This window comes from Rhinolophus sinicus, chromosome 16, assembly GCF_057876585.1.
Source record: "Rhinolophus sinicus isolate RSI-liver-muscle chromosome 16, RSI-T2T, whole genome shotgun sequence".
Classification (NCBI taxonomy): Eukaryota; Metazoa; Chordata; class Mammalia; order Chiroptera; family Rhinolophidae; genus Rhinolophus; species Rhinolophus sinicus.
Genome location: NC_142516.1, coordinates 33,071,376 through 33,095,880, shown reverse-complemented (window position 1 = coordinate 33,095,880; position 24,505 = coordinate 33,071,376). Strand labels below are relative to the sequence as shown.

Genomic DNA, 24,505 nt, shown 5'->3' with positions numbered 1-24,505 from the left:
TCTCCTGATCTCACAAATACAGCTCTTTGCAGCACACCATTCTCTTTCATTTCCTTCCTGTATTATTACACAGCAAAAATTCTACACACTCTAGAGCTTTCCAGTGCTTCAGTTTTTGGATGACCTACCAATAATGTCAGACTTTTATCAGTGATCTGTACTAACCCAATACCTGTCAAACGCTAATTGTTAAGATATACAATAAGTATCAAAATCCCTCCAGTGACTGGATTAGTGAAGGTTTTAAGTCAGCACTTGAAACTCTGAACTCCTGGAGCAGTGCTCTTTTTTTATACATCAGCTATGCTATTCAGATAAAAGGCAATATAATACGTAGCATGTCTCACAGTGTACATAAACCTCATTCCAGAGAATGAGTTCTATAATTTTTAATAAATCCTTTTTGTAGTCTTCCAAAAATATTACCATTGGTCTGATGACAGCAACTATAAGTAAGAACAAACAGTTTACACAGCAAAGGGCTAACAAGTTCACTGTGGGATGTTTACTGGTAGACCTCTACCAGGTTTGGACTGAGGTAAGGGTTATAATAGGTTGGTTTCTAGAATCTTGAAGGGAAAAGAAGATTTATCAGGAAAGAAGAATTTGAAATTAAAATTATGTTATCCAAAAGTCCTCTCAATAAAGTTCTAAGTGCAGATATCACCCTAAAATTTAATTTTATACATTTCCAACATATGTTTGGAATCACCACCAAGTCTGAAAGGGCAACTCAGCTCTCCTTTAAATTAAACAAAATTTTCTGAGAACCTGCTAAAAACTAAATATACTTTCTATATACATGTATAGACAATGTCAATGTGCTTTCACAAAAGTCTAGTTCGTTTTTCACATTTAATACAACTCAAAGACTCTACTACCAAGAGGATGAACACATTTAATTCCTTCACTCTAGCCACCGACACAGGTATTTATTTAATCACAAGTTCAAAACACAGTTGAGACTAAGCAAAAAGCATACTTTAAAATTAAAGTCTCTAGTAAAATTATCTCTTTAAAGCATAAAAAAATACATTACAAAAATGATAGCATCCCTTGCTAGAAACATACCTGTTTAACATTAGCTTCAAACTCTGAATCATTTTTATCAAAGATCACTTGAGCGAGACGCATCTGTTCAGCTGTTGCCTGGAAAGTACATACCAATTGTTAAAGATTTAAGCACCAAAATTATAAGTTAGATGCCAAAATCTGATGCAAACAGATAAAAGCTCTCAAGCACTCCAGCACTATGGTAACAGAAATGCTGATTAAAAAAACAAAAGAACTCTGAATTAAGACCTCTCAAATGTATACAATTTGTTCCCATAAGGTAAATAACTATCAAATTAAATAGCATAAAGATCCCATATACTTTGGCCAAACGACCTACAGTTCTTTCGTTCATCTCCACTGGCCATGTACTCATTTGAATTTTCTTTCCCCTGGGGAAATGGGAGTAACCAGCACAAAAGAAAGTGGAAGAACAGGAAGCAGTGGGAACAACTGCCAGGACACAAGCTTAGGACTACTAGTTTTGCTGTCAAAAAAGCAAAAAAGCTCTAAAACTTCTAAAAAAAAGTATAATGGTGAGTTCTAAAGAGAAAAGCCTGTATTTATCTAAATAAAATTTATTTTTAAAGTCACTGTTTTTTAACCACAATATTTTTTTAATGGTTTAACAAAATTGTTTAAAAAGAAACTTTCAAACACTAAATTAGTCACCTCTGCAGAAAAGAACTTTTCCAGTTGCCTTTTTCCAATCAAAGTTCTTTTGAAAAAAATCAAATTACTGAATTTTTGAGGTTTCCTTTTGTGGTATTTTTGGCAACAAAAATTAGAAAGGTATAAAAAAAAGTTACTCTTGTGCAGTGGGTTAATAAGTAACATAACAATTTGGTTTCTTAGCTTTGACTACGTACCATGGTTATGACAACAGGAAAACTAGGTGAGGGGTATATAGGAACCCTCTGTTCTATCTCTGTGCAACTTTCTGGTAAACATAAAATTACTCTAAAACAGCTGATTTTTTTTCAAAAGTTACCCTTGTTAGCTAAAATGCATACTAACTCCCAACATAACTGTTTAAAAAGTTAAACAGTTCAAATTACTGAATGATCCCCACAAGGAGCTAATAATGAACAACTTTTCTTCTCTGCTTTAAATACATGTATATTTCAAATAATCTAGTAGTTCATAAAGGTAAGTGATTATACAAGATCTAGCTAGCTCTAGCCTCTTCCCTCCAATCAATCTAATGTCCAATCCCTTCATCCCAAACTATGCCTGCCTGCTGTGACCTCAGTTGAACTCCTTATAGTGCTACTACATTACAGCCAGAAAAATGTTTATACAGAAACTCAGTGTCTACACGTACTGCCAATTTTACCTGAGTGTCACCCAGTGTAAAGGGAAAGGGCCTTACATACACTCTCTACCTACCTGCACATCAATCATTTTCTTGACCCACACCCAACTGAGGAGTCCTAATGCTGCAGCCAAAAGGACCAAAGGCCATGAAATAACTGGAGGAGGTAAAAGGGAAAAATCAAAGGGGAGGATGAGATCTGGAAAGATGGCACTTCCCATTATACATTTGGGTTTTGGGTAATGGCAACCTTTTATGAATGAAGGTAAACCCTTGGTGCCCCTGATACTGAAAGCCTACATGACTAATTTTTGCCCTCTTTTCTTAACACCAGTATCTTCTACTACCCGGGTATCAAATCTAAAAATTGAACCTTACTCATATTCATTCAGCCTCGCTCCATTCCAAGCACACTAATGCTCATTGTGTCCCACAATTACATTTCCTTAAATTACAATATTGTCACAGATCCCTCAAGAAAATTACAGAGAAATAAGAAGTTCAACTAAGGTCACAGCAGGCAGACATAGGCAGTAATGGTTACTAGGTAACCATCTAGTATGAAAACTATTTATTTGGCACTTACATTTTTTTCTCTGACATCAAAAACAGAATCCTAAACTTATTTCTTAGTAGGGTAACACACACACACACACACACACACAAGAATTTATTGTGAAGATCTGTAGCAGGTTTATTGACTGCCTAACAATCCACTGGATAGGTCCTGCCTTTTATTTACTCACAAATTTTTCATTACTACCTAAACACCACAGAGATCCATTTTATACCTAATTTGTATATACATCCATGATAGCTTTCTGAGAAGACAAAGATAAGTGACTAGAAAAATGTTAAAATCTCATACCTTCAGCTCAGAAATACTCTGCACAAAGTCGGCAAAGACGTATACTCCACCAGCAGTACAAAAGAGCGTGCTTCCTCAAAACTTTCCCAACTTTAAAAATGCCAATTTAATCAATAAAAGGGTCCCTATTTGGCTTAATTTGTATTTCTTAGATCACTAGTAAGGGTAAACTTTTAAAAATATACTTACTAATATTGCAATGATAAAGAGACTAATAAGAGCTAGACATCTTCATTTTGCAACCAACAGAGTAAAGATTAGTTCAGAAAAGAATCAATATTGTTCTTTTTAAGGGGAAAAGCGGGCTACTTGCACATGGTCTCAAAGTGTCTCCACAAAGATTGTTTTTCAGTTGCTAGACAAAACATAGTAACAATAAATTAGAGGAAAAGGGCAAAACCTAGACTGAATGATCAAAATCAACATCCTCAATGGAGCAGATAGATTATCATGTGACTCCACATGTGGTACTCTGAGAAATACTCAAGGTCAGTTATGTAGTATTCCAATTAGAAATCTATAACCTGAATATAATCATGAGGAAACATTAGACAAACTAAAATTGAAGAACATTTTATACAATAACTGGCCTATATTTCTTCAAAATTACCAATATTAGAGAAGACAAAGAAAGGCTAAGAACTATTTCAGATTAATGGAGATTAAAGTGATGTCAAACAAATGGAATATGTGATGACTCTATACTGAAAGGGAGAAACGTGCTATAAAGAACATTACTGGAGTAACTGACATTATGGAATAAATAAAAATTCCACAGTGACAAAAACTGGAATATGAACCATAGAACACTGTAGCAATGCCAAACTTAACAAAATTTGATAGTGCAACTGTGTCTATATAAACAAACATCCTTGTTCTCAGGAAATACACACTTAAATATTAAAGGGTAAAAGGCAAAATGTATTTAATAAACTCAAACAGTTCAGAATTAATGCATGTGTGTATATGTATAAACAGACATGACAAAATATGACAGAGCAAAAGTGGCACCATGTTAAAAAAATAAGGAGTAGGGATGGCCGATTAGCTCAGTTGGTTAGAGCACGGTGCTCTTAACAATAAGGTTGCTGGTTCGATCACGCCATGGGCCACTGTAAGCTGTGCCCTCCTTAGAAAAAATACATATATAAGGAGTAGGACAGGTCTCTAAACTACTCTTGCAACTTTACTGCCAAACCAAAATCCCATGGACAACAATATACAACAAAACTAGGTGACAAGGTATCCCTCACAAACCTCAAAATACAAACACGAAAAACCACCAACAGATACAAGATCTGCCTAGTATCAATTTGTGCCATGTCAGGTAAACAGAGGCAAGCACTGGTGTCTGACTGGTCTAAGAACAGGAAAACCCCAAGTAGTTAAGAGGTATTCACTAGAAAGTAAAGTGGGCTAATTTGAGAACAGCAGCTGGCACTGTAGGGCTGTACAGTTTTGACGACTCCAATTATAAGCTAAGTGCCAGGACTGCAGAAAGGTTTCAAAAGGCCGGGATAGTTACCATCATAAACTCCTGAAACTAACCAGCTAGGGCTCCCATCAAGAGAAACGACTAGGAGTAGAATCATTATTGAGCCACATACACAGGAAAGAAAAAAAAAGATCCACAATGAGGGAAGAAAACAGAGCCAGGAAATCTCAGAAAGCAAGCCAACATAATTACATAGAAAAGAGGAAACACTCTTCTGAAATTGGAAAAGCCACTCTGAACCATGATTGCTGTCTAAAAGTCCAAGAAAACTCATTTCACATAAAAATGAGCAACGGAGGAACAGGACCGTGGCAGTCGACAAAAACAAGCACCTTATGAAGGCAGCAAGAAGGGAGCCAAGAAGAAAGTGGCTGACCCATTTTCTAAGAAAGACTGGTATGATGTGAAAGCACCAGCTATGTTCAACAGAAGAAATATTGGGAAAACACTAGTCACTAGAACTCAAGGAACCAAAATGGTATCTGATGGTCTCAAGGGCCCTGTTTTTGAAGTGAGCCCCGCTGATCTGCAGAATGATGAAGCTGCATTTAGAAAAGTCAAGCTAATTACTGAGGATGCTCAGGACAAAAATGTCCTCGTTTCCACGGCCTGGACCCTCCCCGTGATAGACGTGCTCCAGGGTCAAAAAACGGCAGAATGTGACTGAAGCTCATGTTCACGTCAAGACTACAGATGGCCATTTGCTTCATCTATTCTGTGGTGGTTTTACTAAAAATCACAATAATCAGGTTTGGAAGACCTCTTAGGCTCAGCATCAACAGGTCTGTCAAATCTGGATGATGATGGAAATCATGACCTGAGAGGTGCAGACAAATGACTTGAAAGAAGTGGTCAGTAAACTGACTCCAGGTGGCATTGGAGAAGACACAGAAAAGGCCTGTCAATCTGTTTATCCGCTCTATGATGTCTTTGCTAGAAAAGTCAAAATGCTGAAGAAGCCCAAGTTTGAATTGGGAAAACTCATGGAGCTTCATGGTGAAGGTACCAGTTCTGGACAAGCTACTGGGGGTGAGACAGGTGCTAAAGTTAAACGAGCTGATGGATATGAGCCTCCAGTCAAAGAATCTGTTTAAAATTCACTTTTCATGGTGACAAAACCTATTTGTGATGTTTAAAAAAAAAAAGTGATAGAAAAATAAATGTCAAATCACATACAAAATTATTGTAAGAGAAAAAGAATAAGGAGCAGGAGAATACTCCTACAGTCAATGAAAGCATGCCCGAAAAGAAGGGGGGAGAGAGTTAAGAACAAAGCAAAACTGCTATCTTCTGCTTCAAAATGTACCGAAAGATATTGCGCATGAAGAAAATGATAAAAGACATAAAAGAATAACATGTATCTAAGTTTTTCCAGTTCAGAAATGAAAATGGAGATTAAACCAGAAGAAACACAAAAAATAAACTTTTAACAGTTAATGCCTCAAGAGAAATATCAGGTGAAAGGGGAAAATATTTACAGTAAAAAAGAAATGAAAAGATAAAAAGAAACGGGGAAAAAGGACGAGTTTCATGTTGAACACAGGCAAAAGAAAACCCAATCTGAACCTATGGATAATACAAGTCTCTGAAGAAGAAAAAGGACAAATGCTTAAAAAAAAAAAAGCACAAATGCTTAAAACTAAAATTCAAGAAAAATGTCAGGAAAGCAAATAACGTTTAAATATGTAAAGAAAACACACCATATACTTGAGATCTCAACCCATAATAACCCACACTAAGACATTTTCTAGTAAAAGATTAGGACTGTGAAATGAAAATATCCAGTGGGTATGAAGGCAGAACTGGCAAGAAACTTAAACACGAAGGGTATCAATAAACTTGTCAAAGGCAGTTCTTTGTGCAAAAAGAAAATAAAGAAACATTTAAGATACTCAAGTGAAGAAAGTATAAGCCTAGCATTTACAGCCAACAAAATGACTTTATACACAAGTACAAAGGGCATGAATTGTTACCAGCACCAAAGAACTCAGGTATTATTACCATGAGCCTTTCCTGAGCAATCAACAGCATTGGGTTGAGACAACCAAAATGACTAGAGACACTGACATAGTATTAATGGTGACTATTAAGTATATACTTATTTTAGAAATAAAACTAAATGATGTCTCAAAGGGAGAAAGTACCATATTTCCCCGAAAATAAAACCTAGCTGGACAATCTGCTCCAATGCGTCCTTTGGAGCAAAAATTAATATAAGACCTGGTATTATATTATACCCGGTATTATATCATATCATATCATATCATATCATATCATATCATATCATATCAAATCATATCATATCATATTATTAAAGACCCAGTCATATTATAGTAAAATAAGACTTGGTCTTATATTAATTTTTGCTCCAAAAGACACATTACAGCTGATTGTCCAGCTAGGTCTTACTTTGGGGGAAACACGGTATAGTATACAATGGGTACATGAACAAAGTACTATGTAGATATAGAACTATTTTAAGAAAGAGGGGTGGGGGGGGTCTCTGCACTTCCAGATGCTTGATGGCCGATTGAGCTGTACCCTGAAGCAGTGAGTGCAACTACCTGACATTCAGGCCCGCACTGGCTGTCACTTTATCATTTTTCACATGCGGTCCACCTCTATCAAATAAAATATGCTTTTAAGGGTATTAATTGAAGAGGATTTGTATTAAGACTGTCATAGGGTAAAACCCCATAGTAACTCTCACATAGAAGAAAGCAGATGACAAATTTTTGAACTCTAGCAGAGTGACTAATTTACTCTAGATAACCCAAAACATTGGCTATGTAATGGAATAATGGAATGACAGCTGACAATGGTTCCCAGGTACAAGGAAGCATGAGACAGCAAACAGTGAAAACAAGTCTGGCTGCAATTCCTGTTCTGTAAAAGGACTGCAGTCACTTCCCAGGTTCCCACACAGAGTGCCTCTTGGTTACTGAATAATGTTCACCAATATTAAGACCAAGGCCCTCGGGTATACAGGTGTGACCATCCTGCATGTTACTGTTGTGGGTTTGAAAGCTACTACGTACAGAAAGGAGTTAAATCAATTGAACCAAGTAATTTCCTTGAAATAAGTGTGCAGACAATATTTGATTAGACATTTATTCTATCAACTAACTTCAGATAAAATTTAAAATCCTAAATCCAGAAAATTCTTACACAGAGATTGATGCACAGCTTTCTGCCCCAGCAGAAAGAATTTAAACATTTATATTCAGTGTGTCAAATTCTGATGCCAATGACCACGATATTTTATAAAAACAAACCAATATTTACAGAAGCCTCTGGAATGAAAAAGGAGCCTCTGCTACTTCTTTTTAAAATGTTAAAGGCCGGGCTGGGAGACACGAAAGTAAGAATGGGGAAAACATGATGGTGGTATTAGTATTGTTATTCTTAGACAATTACACATAAAGTGGGATAAAGCAAATGAGTGATTTCGGCATATTGTAATTTTACCATCTCCAGTTCTCAGGGAACCAGGATTATCAGTGTGGAGGAGATTTACATGTGATATACAAGTAGTCCTGACTTTGAATGATCAGCATTAACTCATAAGGCATTTTACCTTAAGAAAAAAAATTTTTCAGGGCGGCCAGTTAGCTCAGTTGGTTTGAGCACAGTGCTCTTAACTATAAGGTTGCCGGTTTGATCCCCACATGGGCCACTGTGAGCTGCACCCTCCACAACTAGATTGAAACAACTACTTGACTTGGAGCTGATGGGTCCTGGAAAAACACACTTAAATAAATAAAAGTTTAAAAAAAAAAAAAAAGATTTTTTTCATAGCTCCATTCAATGAAGAGACCTATGAACAATGATCAACCCAATAACAATAAATATCAGTAAAGTTACCAGCTTGAGATCTCTAAATACCATTTCCCACTAAAAGATAACAGGGTTCGTTAGAGCAATAGCTGATTCTAGGTACAAAGCAGGAAGTGTACAAGATAAGTCTGGAATATCTTGTCGTACCAGTTTATGAAGACACTATCAAAGATTTGTTAGGACCAAGTCAAAAAGCACTTCGGGGCCATGACTCAAGAGTCATGAGGATGTAATACACAACATAGGGACCAGAGTCAATAACATTATAACTATGTATGGTGACAGATGGTTACTAGACTTATTGTGATCACTTTGTAAGGTATATAAATGTCAAATCACTATATTATACGCTTGAAACTAATATTCAACGTCGACTATAGTTAAAAAAAAAAAAATAAAACCCTCAGGAGACAACTTGAAGAGACTTGCACTGGCCAAAGATGGAATGATTTAAACTTCAAAAAGGATAACTAAGAATAACTGAAACCCATCAAATGTTTAAATCCATAAATTCATAATATTTTCAAAAATACTAATAATTCGCCTTCGGAGGATAAGTAACCAATTATTTTAAAAACTGATAAATGTACTCTTTAAAGGTGTGATAGTCATGAAAAACAAGGAAAGATTGAAAAACTGTGGCAGGTCAGAAGAGACTAAAGAGACAACTAATTGGACTGGATCCTGGAACAGAAAGGGACCTTAGTTTAAAAACTAGTGAAATCCAAATAAAGTCAATATTTAGTTAATAATATTGTACCAATGTTATTATCTTAGTCTTGACAAATGATTATGTAAAACAGAGGTTAGCAAACTACAACCTAGGATCTGAATTTGTGTGGTGTGCCAGCTGAGAAACGTTTTAACATTTTTAAAATGTTAAAAAACAAAGAGCATGCAACAGACCAGGTACAGCCTGTAAAGCATAAAATATTTGCTACATGACCCATTATAGAAAAAGATTGCCAACACTTGATGTAAAATGTTAACATTAAGGAAAGCTGGGTGAATGTTAAAGAGATCTCTTTGTGTGGTTTTCCAACTTTTGGCAAATCTTAAAATTATTCCAAAACAGTGATTCCAAAAAGGTATTTTAAAGAAGGAAATAATAAAGACTACAGTAGAAATTAATGAAATAAAGAATAGAAAAACAAGAGAAAAACCAAAGAAACCAAAACTTGGTTCGGGGAAGAGGGTCAACAAAATTGACAACTGACGGGCCGGCCCGGTGGCTAAGGCAATTAGAGCTCCATGCTCCTAACTCTGAAGGCTGCCAGTTCGATTCCCACATGGGCCAGTGGACTCTCAACCACAAGGTTGCCAATTCAATTCCTCGAGTCCCACAAGGGATGGTGGGCTCCGCCCCCTGCAACTAAAATTGAACACAGGCACCTTGAGCTGAGCTGCCTCCTGGATGGCTCAGTTGGTTGGAGCGCGGGCTCTCAACCACAGGGTTGCCGGTTCGACTCCCGCAAGGGATGGTGGGCTGTGCCCCCTGCAATTAGCAACGGCAACTGGACCTGGAGCTGAGCTGCGCCCTCCACAACTAAGACTGAAAGGACAACAACTTGACTTGGAAAAAAGTCCTGGAAGTACACACTGTTCCCCAATAAAGTCCTGTTCCCCTTCCCCAATAAAATCTTTAAAAAAAAAAAAAAATGACAACTGACAAACCTTTAGCTAGAACAACCAAAAAAACAGAGAGAAGACTCAAGTTATTAAAATTAGGGCTAAAATGGGAAACACCACAACCAACTTTAGAGGAATAAAAAGGATTATAAGAAAATACCATGAACAAGCGTATGCTACCAAATTAGAAAACCTAGACAAAAATTGACAGACACAAACTGACTGAAACTGACTCAAGAAAAAGTGCAAACCTGTAACAAGTGAAGCAGTTGAATTATTCATCAAAAAACTTCCCACTAAGAAAAGCCCAGGCCCTGACAGCTTTGCTGATAAATTCTACCAAATAATGAAAGAATTACCACCAATCACCAATTCTTCACAAACTCATCCAAAAAATAGAGAAGGGAACACTTCTTAACTCATTCTATCAGTATTACACCCTGATACGAAAAGAAAAAACATCACAAGATAACTACAGAAAAATATCTCTTATCAATATAGAGGAAAATCCTCCACAAAGTCGTAGCAAACTAGCAACATACAAAATGGATTATGATCAAGTGAGATTCATCCCAGAAATACAAAGTTGTTTAACATCTCAAAATCAATGTAACACACCGTATTAGGAAAGCATTAGGAGAACAACACATGATCATTTCACAGAAAAAGCATTTGATAAGGTCCAACAACTACAAAAACCCCACAGCTAACATCATAGTTAACGGTGAAATTGAGTGAAAGCTTTTCCCCCCCGAAGACCAAGAACAGAATATTGGTTCTAGCCATTTGTATTGGAGGGTCTAATTAAAGCAATTGGGTAAGTCCTTAAGCAATTAGGCAAGGAAAGCAGAATATATGCATAAACTAATTTCTTATGGCTTTTAAGTAGAAAGTATACATATCTCTATACAAACACAGGAAAATGTCCAAATATACACCCTTGCAGTATGTATGCAAACTTGAGAAAAACATATTAAAAGTGTACACAGAATAGGGCCACAGCAATCTGGAAAACAACCATCATGAAATTATTCATCCATGAAGCACTATCTTTCTATAAAATCAAAAGTTGCTATTATAACAATTATTAAGTCACAAAGCAAAGCGTCTAGTTTTATTGCTGGGAAGGACGTTAAAGATAGCAATTCAGTTCAACTCTGTACTGTGCCTCTAAGTAACTTACTCATGCTTTTATGTTGGGTGTTAATGGCACAGGCCTCTTAACTATCAGAGGTGTGTAGTGTCCAGCACATCAATCACGCTGACTCTCAGTGAAAGAGGAAGCTATTTTAACAGTCTAAGAATGTAGCAATGAGGGCCTAGGCTAGTGTGGTTGCGATTAGAAGGAAGGGGTGTAAAGGGAAGTGATTTTTTGTGTGTGTGTCCTTTTATACTTGAAGACAGAGGAAAGTGACATGTGCAAACTGGGAGAACACAGTCCACATACGAGCTATGGGAAACCTGCAAGAGCCTGAAAAGAGGTACACAAGATGGAAATGAGGTTGGAGGCAAGGTGAAAGCAGTCAGCAGTACATAAATAAAATCACCAGAACCCTAAAGCAGGCAGGATATCTGCACCAAGAAAACAAAATAAAACCAGCAGAACTTTCTGGGATGTGGATAATTTTCTGTACCTTGACAGGGGACTAGGTTACACAGGTATATGCATCCAACAGAAAATGATCTCATACGTTTAAAGTGTATCTGTGTAAATTTCACCTTTAAAAAAAAGGGAGACCTGAACAAATATCTTTTTCTTTACTTTTTTTTTAAACTTTTTATTTATTTTAAGTGTGTTTTTCTAGGACCCATCAGCTCCAAGTCAAGTAGTTGTTTCAATCTAGTTGTGGAGGGCACAGCTCAGAGTGGCCCATGTGGGGATCGAACCAGCAACCTTGCTGTTAAAAACACCGCACTCTCGGGCCGGCCTGGTTAGAGCTCCATGCTCCTAACTCCGAAGGCTGCCGGTTCAATTCCCACATGGGCCAGTGGGCTCTCAACCACAAGGTTGCCAGTTCAATTCCTCGAGTCCCACAAGGGATGGTGGGCTCTGCCCCCTGCAACTAAGATTAAACACGGCACCTTGAGCTGAGCTGCCTCCTCTCAACCACAAGCTTGCCGGTTCTACTCCCGCAAGGGATGGTGGGCTGCGCCCCCCACAACTAGCAATGGCAACTGGACCTGGAGCTGAGCTGCGCCCTCCACAACTAAGACTGAAAGGACAACTTGAAGCTGAACGGCACCCTCCACAACTAAGATTGAAAGGACAACAACTTGACTTGGAAAAAAGTCCTGGAAGTGCACACTGTTCCCCAATAAAGTCCTGTTCCCCTTCCCCAATCAAATCTTAAAAAAAAACAACACCACATTCTAACCAACTGAGCTAATCAGCCGCCCAAAATATTAAACTCATGATATGTGTGCTAAAGTGTTGAGGGATAGAGTAGATTGATGTGTTTAATTTACCTTGAAATGCATCAAAAAATAAGACAGAATGATGGATAAATGTGATAAAGCAAATATAGCAAAAAATAATAATAACTGAGTATATGGGTGCTTACTGTACAACTCAACTTTTCTTTGTATTTGAACATATTCATAATAAAATGTTAGTGGAAAAATTTTCAACAGATCAGAAGCAGCCCTGGGTACAGTCAAAAAGAAAATGCAAAGGAAAAGGAGTGGAAACATGTTAAACAGGAGTAAAAATAAAAAGCTAAAAAGAAAAAAATCTAAAAAAGTAAATCGCAAACCACTTGTGGACACCAGATGACTCACTATATAATGTGTATTAGAAGAATGTCTGACTCAAGCCATTTCAGACAGAAAATACAGCATATAGAATAGAAATGTCACAGAATATTAGACCAAAGCCAGGGACTCTAGCTGTAGTATCTTTCTGATAGAGGGTGTAGGATCAATTAAGTTAATAGGTCAGGGGGGTAAATAGCCACCAATAGCTCTATAGGCAGCACTACTTAAACCTAAAAACTGCCTGTGCTTACTAAATGTACACAAGTAGCAGAAACAAAGAAAGCTTCTCCTGACTCCATTAAAATATTATTTATTTTTTCAGTTTTTTTATTGGGTAACAGTGTGTTTTTTTCCAGGGCCCATCAGCTCCAAGTCGTTGTCCTTCAATCTAGTTGTGGAAGGCACAGCTCAGCTCCCAAATCGTTTTCAATCTAGTTCAGGAGGCACAGCCCACCATCCCCTGCAGGAATCAAACCGGCAACCCTGTTAAGAGCACGTGCTCTAACCAACAGAGCTAACCAGCCGCTCCTAAAATACCTTATAAAATACAACACTCAAGTTGACAGACTTTCACTAAAGATTATAAGTAGAATACTTATTAATAATAACACTTCACTATAGGCCAAGAGTGGGGGCTTTTACATATTTCTATATGTTCAGTTGGATACTGTTTCACCCACATATTTCTAACTGTAAAGTCACTATTCATTACTACATGTAAGGTAAATACCAGTTACTAATTATTCAGACTTAGCTTTATCAGCTTAAGTACTATGACTCAAATATTCTTTGCATTTCTCTTCAGTGATATCATCTATTTTGTTCCTAAAAGGGTATATGAACCATCTAGATATAACTTCTGAAAGCACAGCTGATGCACTTAATAGCTATTTAACAAGTACAGTATTGCAATCAATGCTAACACAGTACATTAATGAAATATAAAGCATTTTAAATCCGAACTTTAAATATTTTTATCTTTGCTAACTACCCTAGTCAAGAAGTAAATTAGTATTAGATAAACAAACCACCAAACATAAATCAGAATATGATAGAAAAATTGCCAGGCTGAGCTCTAGGAAGTGACACATGTTCTCCACAGCTTGTGAAATCAGAGGAATAAGCAAAAATCAACTGGTAATTCAAAGTTAAACAAGGTTAGTATACCCTCCCCTACAACAAACATTAGTAACATCTATCATGCAACTATCAAGTTGAAAAAAGGCCTTGCCAAGTAAAGCAGCATTACCAGCGTCTTCCTCTGGTTCTCCCATTCATGTGGCTTATACTGAGCTAAACTACATTCACAATAAAGAATGTATTGATAGCTTTTCTTTTTCAATAAATTTTATTGGGGAACAGTGTGTTTCTCCAGGGCCCATCAGCTCCAAGTCGTTGACCTTCAATCTAGTTGTGGAGGGGGCACCTCAGCTCCAAGTCCAGTTGCCATTTTCAATCTTTAGTTGCAGGGGGCGCAGCCCACCATCTCATGAGGGAATTGAACCAGCAACCTTGTTATTGAGAGCTCGCGCTCTAACCAACTGAGCCATCTGGCCGCGCCTGATAGCTTTTCTAATGGAGTCAAATGTTTTTGTTGGATCTGTCACCCAGAAATTTTGGAAAATATGAAGAAGTAGGATTTTTTTAAGTCATCCTTATGCCCATCACCCAAAGATACATACATCATTAACATAATCTACTAGACTCTTAAATGTCTTAACAGCAGTGCTGCACAATAATTATAATTTTGCATCATTTCTCAGTTGATCAGAAACCAGGCATTTCCCATCATGATTCCAAATATTATAGTCACTTCATAACTTATGTGAAATATATAATAAAAGTTACCACTTCCTGGTCACACTATATACAATTTCTAATTCCTTACAACCACCCTCTACAAATACATAAAACACCATTTTACATTTTCAAAAACTATGAGTTTTTATCTGCCCACGATACTAGAGAAATATTAACCAAATGACATCACTTTAACCAAAAGATAAAATTTACCATCAGTATATAGGACAAACCTATGTTCTGTTAACCATGATATGATGCATTAAGAACAGATCATCATTTCTGTGCTATTTCTACCAAAAATGCACAACCCTAATCATGACAAAATATCAGACAAAAGATCAAGTCCTTGATCTTACAGGGAGTTAATTAGCTAAAAGGGACATTATTGGGACAATCAGGAAAATATGAATACGATCTGTAGATTAATGAGATGATTTCCTGATTTTTGGTAATTGTGCTGTGATTATGTAAAAGGCAGTTTTTTTTAAAATACTGTACACACTCAAATATTTACAGGTAAAGAAGCACCACATCGGCAACTTATTCTCAAGAGATTCAGGGGAAAAGGTGTTTGTCCTTTGTAGAAAGAAGGAGCAAAGGATAAAGTAAAAGAGGTACCAGTGTCAACTGGATGATATTCAGAAATGTGTACTACGCTTGAAATTATTTTCTAACTCTCAAAGCATGTTTTTTAAAAACTGAGGTGCAAAGAGACTTAAGTAATTCATCTAATTGATAAAGTGGCCCAAACCCAGGTTTATTCAGATTCAAAAGAGCTCATGGTTTTCTCTTTCACATCCTGCTACCTCAATAGGTTATGTCAGAACACCTCTACCATTGGACATTTAGAACTGGACGATAATCTTACAGAATAAAACCTCCCCGCTCCCTTTATGGTTCTTCCCTTAGGATATACTTCCAAGAATGGGATTAATGGATAAATGAACATCAACAATTTTATTAATGCATAATACTGCTTTGAGAAATTCTCACAATACTTTTATAAAAAGAAAAATAAATTCGTTATCTAAGGGTCTAGGAATCCTTCCCACAGCTCGGTTGGCAGTTTTTTCTTCTAATTAGATAAAATGAGCCATCCCCAAAGGGCCCATGGAAAAACTCTTAGTGACAACCATTGTGAGGAAGGGAGCCCTCCCTCCTCCAGTCTGGAGACTCTGATTCTCTGGAAATCAGCCCAAGGACTTTACTCGAGTGGGAGACAGAAAGTTTACATTCCCAACATTTCACTTGGCCCTCCTTCAGAAGACGACACTTTTAATCCTTGCTGATTTGATAAACAAAAAAATAAAGTATCTTTGTTTTAATTTATTTCTTTGATTATTAGCAGGATTGCCCCTATGACTGCCCCTAACTTGTATTTCTTTGATAAGAGGCTATTCATGAAACATTTTCTTAAACATTCATTTATAAAGGGAGGGCCTAGTCCAAAAAGTCCGAATTTTTCCAATAGTCTTTCTTAATCAGTTATGAATAAATATACATATTAAGGTAAGTGTATTTGGGAGCAAGCATTGAATAACAGAGACGAATGTTTATTGACAGCAGCAAAATACAAAGCTACCACATTTTAAAACAAATGAGAAACAAAAACTCATAGACACAGACAATAGTTTAGTGGTTACCAGAGGGTAAGGGGGATCAAATATATGGTGATTGAAGGAGAACTGACTCTGGGTGGTGAACACACAATGGGATTTATAGATGATGTAATACAGAATTGTACACCTGAAATCTATGTAATTTTAGTAACAATTGTCACCCAATAAACTTAAAAAAGCTGACATATTTTAAAATGTAATAAACAATTAAGTAGAGTCCACTCTTTATGTCCTTAATATCAATAGGGCAATTGGGTGTGAATGATTATAAAAAGTACTTGTAATTAGCTATCAAAGTATAGTCAAATCACCAATCTGAAATTATAATGTACTGCATACAGTTTATCTACTTATTGCCATAACGCCTCTGAAAAAAACACTTGCCAATTTAATGAATAACTTATATAGAATGTTCAATTTTGTACCAGGTACTGTGTTTAGTATTTTACTTGGATTGTCTCACTTCATTTAAATAATAATATAAACAAATTGAGAAGGAGGGACTCTTTAACATCAAATATTTTATACAAATGGATCTTGTTAATTAAAAGACATTCTAAGACTAAAGCACTCTACCCAGGGAACAACACTTGAAAGAATAAAAGCTTATCATAAGTTTCTTATAATTCAAATATATCTCTACCTCAGAGTAGTATTTCTCTATATTCTTTGGATTTTCAAATTACATTCCAGGGACCTAGATTAATAATAAAGAAAAGGAGATGGCCTAGATGCTAATCGGTAGCAGAAGCTCAGGATTGAATAGTTAAGAAACAACATCCAACTGCACCTGAATCAGTATTTCCTCTTTCCTATTATGTACTACATCTAGTTTTTAAAAACAAAGTTTAAAATCCTGAGGTTTCCTACAAAGGAGAAGAACGTTAAGGCATATGTGCTCCCTTAATTTCTGTAATTCTAAACAAGATAAACAAGAGTTCCACAAAAACTTACCTGTACTACTTGTTTCTGTAGTTGTGTTGACTGTGTTGCTGAAATCTGTGTTTTTTCCCAAGAACCTCGGGAACGGTCACTGCTCACCGAACTCATCATATACAGTATATACAAAACAACGTATGTACAAAATAGAAAATCTGCAAGAAAGCAGGCATGGTAAGCAAAACTCCCAAATCATAGTAAAAGGTAAGGAAGGATAAAATACAAGAATAAGGAAGAAACATGAGATAAAACAAAGGTTCTCTAGAATACAAATTCTCAAGAAACAACCCACTAGGATTTTAGATTCTCCTGGCAGCTCTTAAGCCAATTTTACTAATGCAATCTGAAAGTCTAAGATTTACTATTATAGCAATTATAACAAAAATCTCAAATACCAAGAATTTTAACCAGTAATTATTTTACCACTATATGTAGTTACTACTACATGTAGCTTTATCTGCTTCTTCCCGTTTGCAGTTGGTATTTGAACCTAAAGACAACATTGCATCCAGCCAAGATTTTATCTGGCAATAATCCAATTCAAAATGCGGTATCTAAGAGCTAAAGCCCTGCTCTAAGAATTTAGCAAAGGTCTAAAATATACTTAAAACTTAAGGGCATCTCTGATCGGGCAAAATTAAAAATGTAACGGCTCATTTGGTCATGAAACAAAATCTCAGAATTCACAAGCTTTATTAATGGGTTCTCTACTCCCCTACAAACAAAAGGTACCTGCTCTGTTCCCAAATGCATCAATCAGGGAAAACACATACCCTCAGACCCTCGATAAACTTATACTTAGTCTTAGTATTTTATCAACATACTACCTACGACCTTTCTAAAGAAAAGGGTTCTCATCTAGACCTGCTGAGATGGCACAAACCCAGTCAGCTAATGACAATGTTAAAGGTCTGCTATTTTAGATGAATATAATTAGTACCGTATTTCCCCGAAAATAAGACCTAGCCGGACAATCAGCTCTAATGCATTTTTTGGAGCAAAAATTAATATAAGACCCGGTATTATATTATATTACAATATATATTATATATTATATTATATTACATATTATATAAGACCCAGTCTTATGTTATAGTAAAATATAGTAAAATATTATATAAGACCCGGTCTTATAGTAAAGTAAGACCAGGTCTTGTATTAACTTTTGCTCCAAAAGACGCATTAGAGTTGATTGTCTGGCTAGTCTTATTTTCGGAGAAACACAGTAGGAAAATCTATATATCCTTCCCTCCAAACCACATTTAAGAGCATAAATTGGATATAGACTAACCCTCTATGACCTACAAATATCTACTTGAATCAACTTACTTAAATATAGCATGTGAAACAATAATGTAAATATTGCACTACACATCAATTTTTTTTTAATGTTGAACCTACTACATTTAAAATTAAAATTGGAATTTAACTGTTTACCACTTACAAGATGATTCAATGGATGAGATATCCAGGAAAGAGGCATACTACACTGCCCTAACTGTTCCAACCCATCTCCTTTGGGCTGTATGACCCCCTCTGCCCCCATAGGAAAGCCTAGAAGCACATTATCAGCCTTCTCAAGGTCCTCTTTTTAAAGAGGCATGGGGTGGCCTGTTAACTCAGTTGGTTAGAGTGTGGTGCTGGTAGCATAAAAGTTGCCGGTTCAATCCCAGCATGGGCCACTGTGAGCTGCACCCTCCTTTAAATAGATAGATAGATAGGTAGGTAGGTAGGTAGGTAGGTAGGTAGGTAGGTAGATAGATAGATAGATAGATAGATCAATAGGTAGATTTCTCTCTCTGCTGCCAAGGCCCTAAATGGGGAAACCATTATGTATAAAACCAGTATATTTCAAAGCAGAATCATAAACCTACTAGGACTTTGGCGTGGCTCTGTTAGAGCTACTTCAAGGCATCTGCACTTGAACTTGAAGGAACCTTGCCTCTACAGAAAACAGGCTTCAAAACAAAGGACGGGAGAGGAGTTGGAAAATAGTACATTGAAGAAAAAGTTGAAAAGGGAGAGAGGCAATATATGGCAAATTGAAAATTTTAATTTAGAATGGTCATAACATTTCAGACTATAGGGAACGTATAAAAAGTTTTAACAATCCACTTTAACAACAAATCACTTTTACAAAGGGATAGCAGTAAAGCAAGAATACCCACTTGGAAACAATTTCCTTAATATTCTTCTGGTCAAGGAAAGGAAAATTTCTTAATCAAATTTCTCAAAGTCTTCATTGCCTATTAAAGTGACATTTATTATCTGTAAATAAATAATAAGCAAGCAAGCACCTCTGTATCTATGCTCATCTCTACCCAGATAATAGCCAACGGGACCCTAAACTGTTATTTCCTTCAGCCTTGCACTCTACTGTCATCCCCACAGCACTTTTGCATCCACAGCTCCTGGCAAACGTTAAAAGTTCAGGGTCTACCAGAAGTACTTCCCAACAAAAAGCACAAAATAGCATACTTTGCCATGTATGATGTGCGCTTTTTGCCCAAATTTGTGAGGGAAAAATAAGGATGCGCATTATATATGGGTGGTACTAATTCCGTTTCCCTGAAAGTTTGGGCCCAAAACGTGGGTGCGTATTATACATGGGGGCACATTATACCTGGCAAAATATGGTACAAATGATAACACACTGGATTGAAACCAGAAATAATGGAGTCTCCCATAAGCGGTTTTCCAAGTGTATGATTCAGAGGAATGAGGAGCTTAGTGAAAAAAGCAAGAAGCAGTGTGACCACACTGCCACTTCATGCTGAAAGAAATGATCATACAAGCAACAGAGAAAAGGCATTAAAATGAGAATTTAACACTGTTTACCACTTACAAGATAATTCAACATCCACTCAAAATAAAAATTCTTAGGAAACAAGGATATTTCTTTGACTTGATAAAAGGGTACCTACATACACATACAGCAAAAACCACACTGAATAATCAATCAAAGGTTAAAAGTACTACTTTTAGAAGACAAACATACCATATGATTTCACTCATATGTGGGACATAAAGCAGAAAGCAAGCAAACAAACAAACAAGACAAACAAACAAAAACTCATAGACACAGACAATAAATAGTATTGCGGTTACCAGACGGAAAGGAGGGTGGAGGCAGGTAGAATAGGGGTCAAATATATGGTAACGGAAGGAAACCTGACTTTCAGTGAACACACAATGCAATATAAAAGTGATATTACAGAATTGTACACTTAAACCTATATAATCTTATTAACTAATGTCACCCCAACAAATTTATGGAGACCTCAAAGTAAGCATTCACATGAGGTGGAAGAGTGTTCCCCTATTTACAAATCTTAATACATTCCAGGTTAATGAAATGACACCATACTAGCATTTCTAGATCTCTTTTGGACCTGTGGTGTATCTTCAATTAAAATAGAGGAGACTAACCATAATTCAGTGTATCGATTCAGGCATCACAAAAAAATTTGTCCCTGAAGCCTCCTTTAGCTAGAAAGGGTTTGACAGGCTTTTTCTGTGTTAGCTGTCCTGATATATTTTTTTTTCTTTTTTTTTTTTTTAAATTTATTGGGGTGACAATTGTTAGTAAAATTACATAGATTTCAGGTGTACAATTCTGTATTATATCATCTATACCTGATATATTTTTTACTTATCTTCTCAACAGATCCTCTGTTAACTGAAATGTTAGACAAAGGCCACAGGTATATTATGGAACTGCCTTTTACATATACTATAATAGCAAATAACCAACTAACCAGAATTATCTCACACACCCAAAATGGTTTAAAATTTTTGACTGTTTGAATCTGTCTCTCAGTCAATGAGTACACACTTTGCATCCTTTTCTGAGTTTAACAATTTTGAGACTTTGTTGGTTTGAGTTAATTGTTTTGGTTGTATTATACGAAAGAAAGTTCAGTTTTGCCATTATTATTTTTAGAGTTTTTCTCTTGAGTTTAGTTTTCTCATATATATGAATAAATACATATGAACAAATATATTTTTTAAACTCTGAAGCATCATACAAATGTAAACCATATTAGCATTTCTGAAGTAAAGGGATCGCTTCATTATTTCTAAAATCACCTTGAGCATTAGCACTCTAGAGAACATTAGTACTCATTAGTAATTGTATCCTAAATATCTAAAGTTAAGCATCCAATCAAAACCGGCCTGGATGAGTGGTGCTCCTAGGGTAAAACTTTTCATGCACCCCGTAACAATGTCTTGGTCAACAATGGGCTGCATCCACGTATACAACAGTGGTCCCATAAGATTACAATAGAGCTGAAAAGTTCCTATCACTTAGTGCCATCATAGCGCAATGCATTACTCATGTGTTTATGGTGATGCTGGTGTAAATAAACCTACTGCACTGCCAGTCATATAAAAGTACAGCACATACAATTATGTACAGTACATAATACTTGATAATGATAAACAACTGGTACTGATTTACTGTACTATACTTTTTATCGTTACTCTACTCCTTCTAGTTATAAGAAAAAAGTTTGCTGTAAAACAGTATGCTGTGTTACACTAGCAGCAGCCTCATACATCGTGTTTACTACATCTCTTGATTGCATCATCTTGTCTTTGTGCTTGGTTTAATCTCATGTTTTATAAATGTAGTGTAGCCTAAGTGTACAGTGTCGACTTGGACAGTGATGTCCTCGGCCTTCACATTCACTCATCCCTCACTCACTGACTCACCCAGAGCAACTGCCGGTCCCGCAAGCTTCATTCATGGTAATTGCCCACTCCATACAGGTGTACCATTTTTTATCTTCTATACCATATTTTTACTGTACCTTTTCTATGTTTAGATATGTTTACATACACAAATACTTACCACTGTTACAACTGCCTGTAGTATTCAGTTTTACTGTACTGAATACTACAGGCAATTGTAACAGTGTAGCTAGGCTATACTAGCTCAGTTGTGTAAGCCCACAATGATGAAATCATTTAACAACACATTTCAGTGGTATATGACTTTACTTACAGATTTCTAAACAGTTCTGCTTTTTATTGAATTATATGATCCTTTTCCCACTCATCTTTCTATTGTTTATTCCTCAGTGTCCCCATTTATGAATATAAACTAGGTACATCAAGTATAACAAAATGAGAATTTCTTCTTACAGGAGTGCCATCTGGTGATGAGAATCTGCATGTATGAAAATAAATTTAAGCTAAGTTGAATGGATGCTAAGATTGAGTTTTTTGATTTACAAAAAATACTTTTTGTAGCCTTGATATTACAACCAAACATTTTGATATGATCCTGAATCCTCACTTGTCAATCAAGAAAACTAGAAACTCTTTTAATGTTTCAAATTATTAAAATTTTACTAATTCACTGATTCAGTATAAATATTAGGACTTTACATCTTTATTCCAATCATCAATCCTCAAAAACCACATTTGATAATGAATAGGTCATTAGACTATAAATAATGGCCCCAGTTCCATGGCTGAACCAGAATTGCTTTGTGAAACATGAAAAATGCATGGCTTATTTTAAGGATTATTTTTTGAGAATAATAAATTTTCTTTTTTAATTAAGGTTTACTGCTCTGGGTTATATAGTCATAAATTGCTATTATGAAACTCCATTAGCATAAATATTGCAAATACAATCCTTACAACAACAAAAAAACTTTAAATAAAATAATAATGATGGCCCCAGAACATGCTCCTAAGCATGTTTGGTAAACAAATTCAGACTAGCTTATTTTCTGTCAATATGGCTCTCCACATTAACACTGAAATGTCAGAATAGCTGAATTTCTGTTCATAAAAATAAAAATAAATAAATGCTTAAGATGTTTAGCAAAACACTTCCAGAGACAAAACTGGGAGTTTACAGTGCAAGCACTGTAAAAAAAAAAAAAAAAAAAAAAAAGTTTTACTAAAATCCACTGGAATGCCATATGATTTCACTTATATGTGGAACCTAAAGAACAAAATAAACAAACAAAACAGAAACAAACTCACAGACACAAAGAACATTTTGATGGTTGCCAGATGGGAGTGGGATTGGGAAGGGTGGGTAGAAAGGGGGAAAGGATTAAGATGCACAAATTGGTAGTTACAAATCAGTCATGGGGTTGTAAAATATAGCATAAGGAATATAGTCAATATTATTGTAATAACTAAGCATGGTGTCAGGTGGGTACTAGATTTATCGGTGATCATTTCATAAGTTATATAAATGTCTAATCACTATGTTGTACCTAATATACAAGGTGTGATCAGAAAATACAGTGAATGTTTAAATTTTTTTAAATTTATTACAGTAAAAGACACATTGCCATTAATCCCCCTCAAAATACTCCCCCTCACTTCGAACACACTTATCCCATTGTTCTTGACACTTTCTGAAGCAGTAATGGAAGTCCTCTTTTGTGAGTGTTTTTAGTTGCGCTGCCATGGCTGCCTTGATGTCCTGAATCATTTTGACTTTGGGGAAGAGCCAGAAGTTGCACCTTGCCAGATCCTGCCAGATTCAGTGAATAAGGTAGATGAGGACACACCATGTCTTTATTTGACAGAAATTGCCGTATACCAGAAGCAGTATGTGACACGGAGTGTTGTCATGATGGAAGATTTATGGCACACTTTAAAACACACCTTCTCTCAACCAATTGACTACACGGAACAAGTTGAAACTTGTCACACAGTTACCACACTTCCTATATTGAAGATCCCTACCTTTCCACTGGATGGCACTTGGCAGCAGCATTCACCATATTTGTTGTACACAATGGAAAGGCTCCATGTCACACATCACTTCTGGTACAGTAATTTCTATCAAATAAAAACATTATGGTGTGTCCTCATTCACCTTATTCACTGAATCTGGCAGGATCTGGCAACGTGCAACTTCTGGCTCTTCCCCAAAGTCAAAATGACCATAAAAGGTAAACGTTTTGAATCGATTGAGGACATCGAGGCAGCCATGACAGCAAACTAAAGACACTCAGGAAAGAGGACTTCCAGAACTGCTTCAGAAATTGGCAAGAATGATGGGAGAAGTGTGTTCAAAGTGAGGGGGAGTATTTGAGTGGGGGATTAATGACAATGTGTCTTTTACTGTAATAAATTTTTTTAATTTAAACAATCACCATACTGTTTGATCACACCTTATAATATTGTATGTCAACTGCAATTAAAAAATTAAATTA

The 24,505-nt window shown here is 36.1% G+C and overlaps 1 protein-coding gene and 1 pseudogene across 8 annotated transcripts in view; one reads left to right on the top strand and one right to left on the bottom strand.

Moving 5' to 3' along the window:
• The window catches only part of UBAP2 (ubiquitin associated protein 2), a 102,139-nt gene that overhangs the window by 62,025 nt on the left and 15,609 nt on the right, over positions 1-24,505 (bottom strand). For 5 of the 8 annotated variants that reach the window (XM_088792949.1, XM_074330645.2, XM_074330646.2 and 2 more), the window contains 2 exons: positions 17,328-17,467; positions 1,072-1,149 (listed from right to left, as the gene is read on the bottom strand). In XM_088792949.1, the coding sequence (XP_088649075.1) occupies positions 1,072-1,149; positions 17,328-17,426 (177 nt within the window). In that variant the 5' untranslated portion in view covers positions 17,427-17,467. Of the gene's footprint in view, positions 1-1,071; positions 1,150-17,327; positions 17,468-24,505 lie in introns of those variants that run through there. The other 3 variants (XM_074330648.2, XM_074330647.2, XM_074330650.2) reach the window with 1 other exon arrangement.
• On the top strand, positions 5,150-5,825 carry LOC109447753 (small ribosomal subunit protein eS1 pseudogene; annotated as a pseudogene).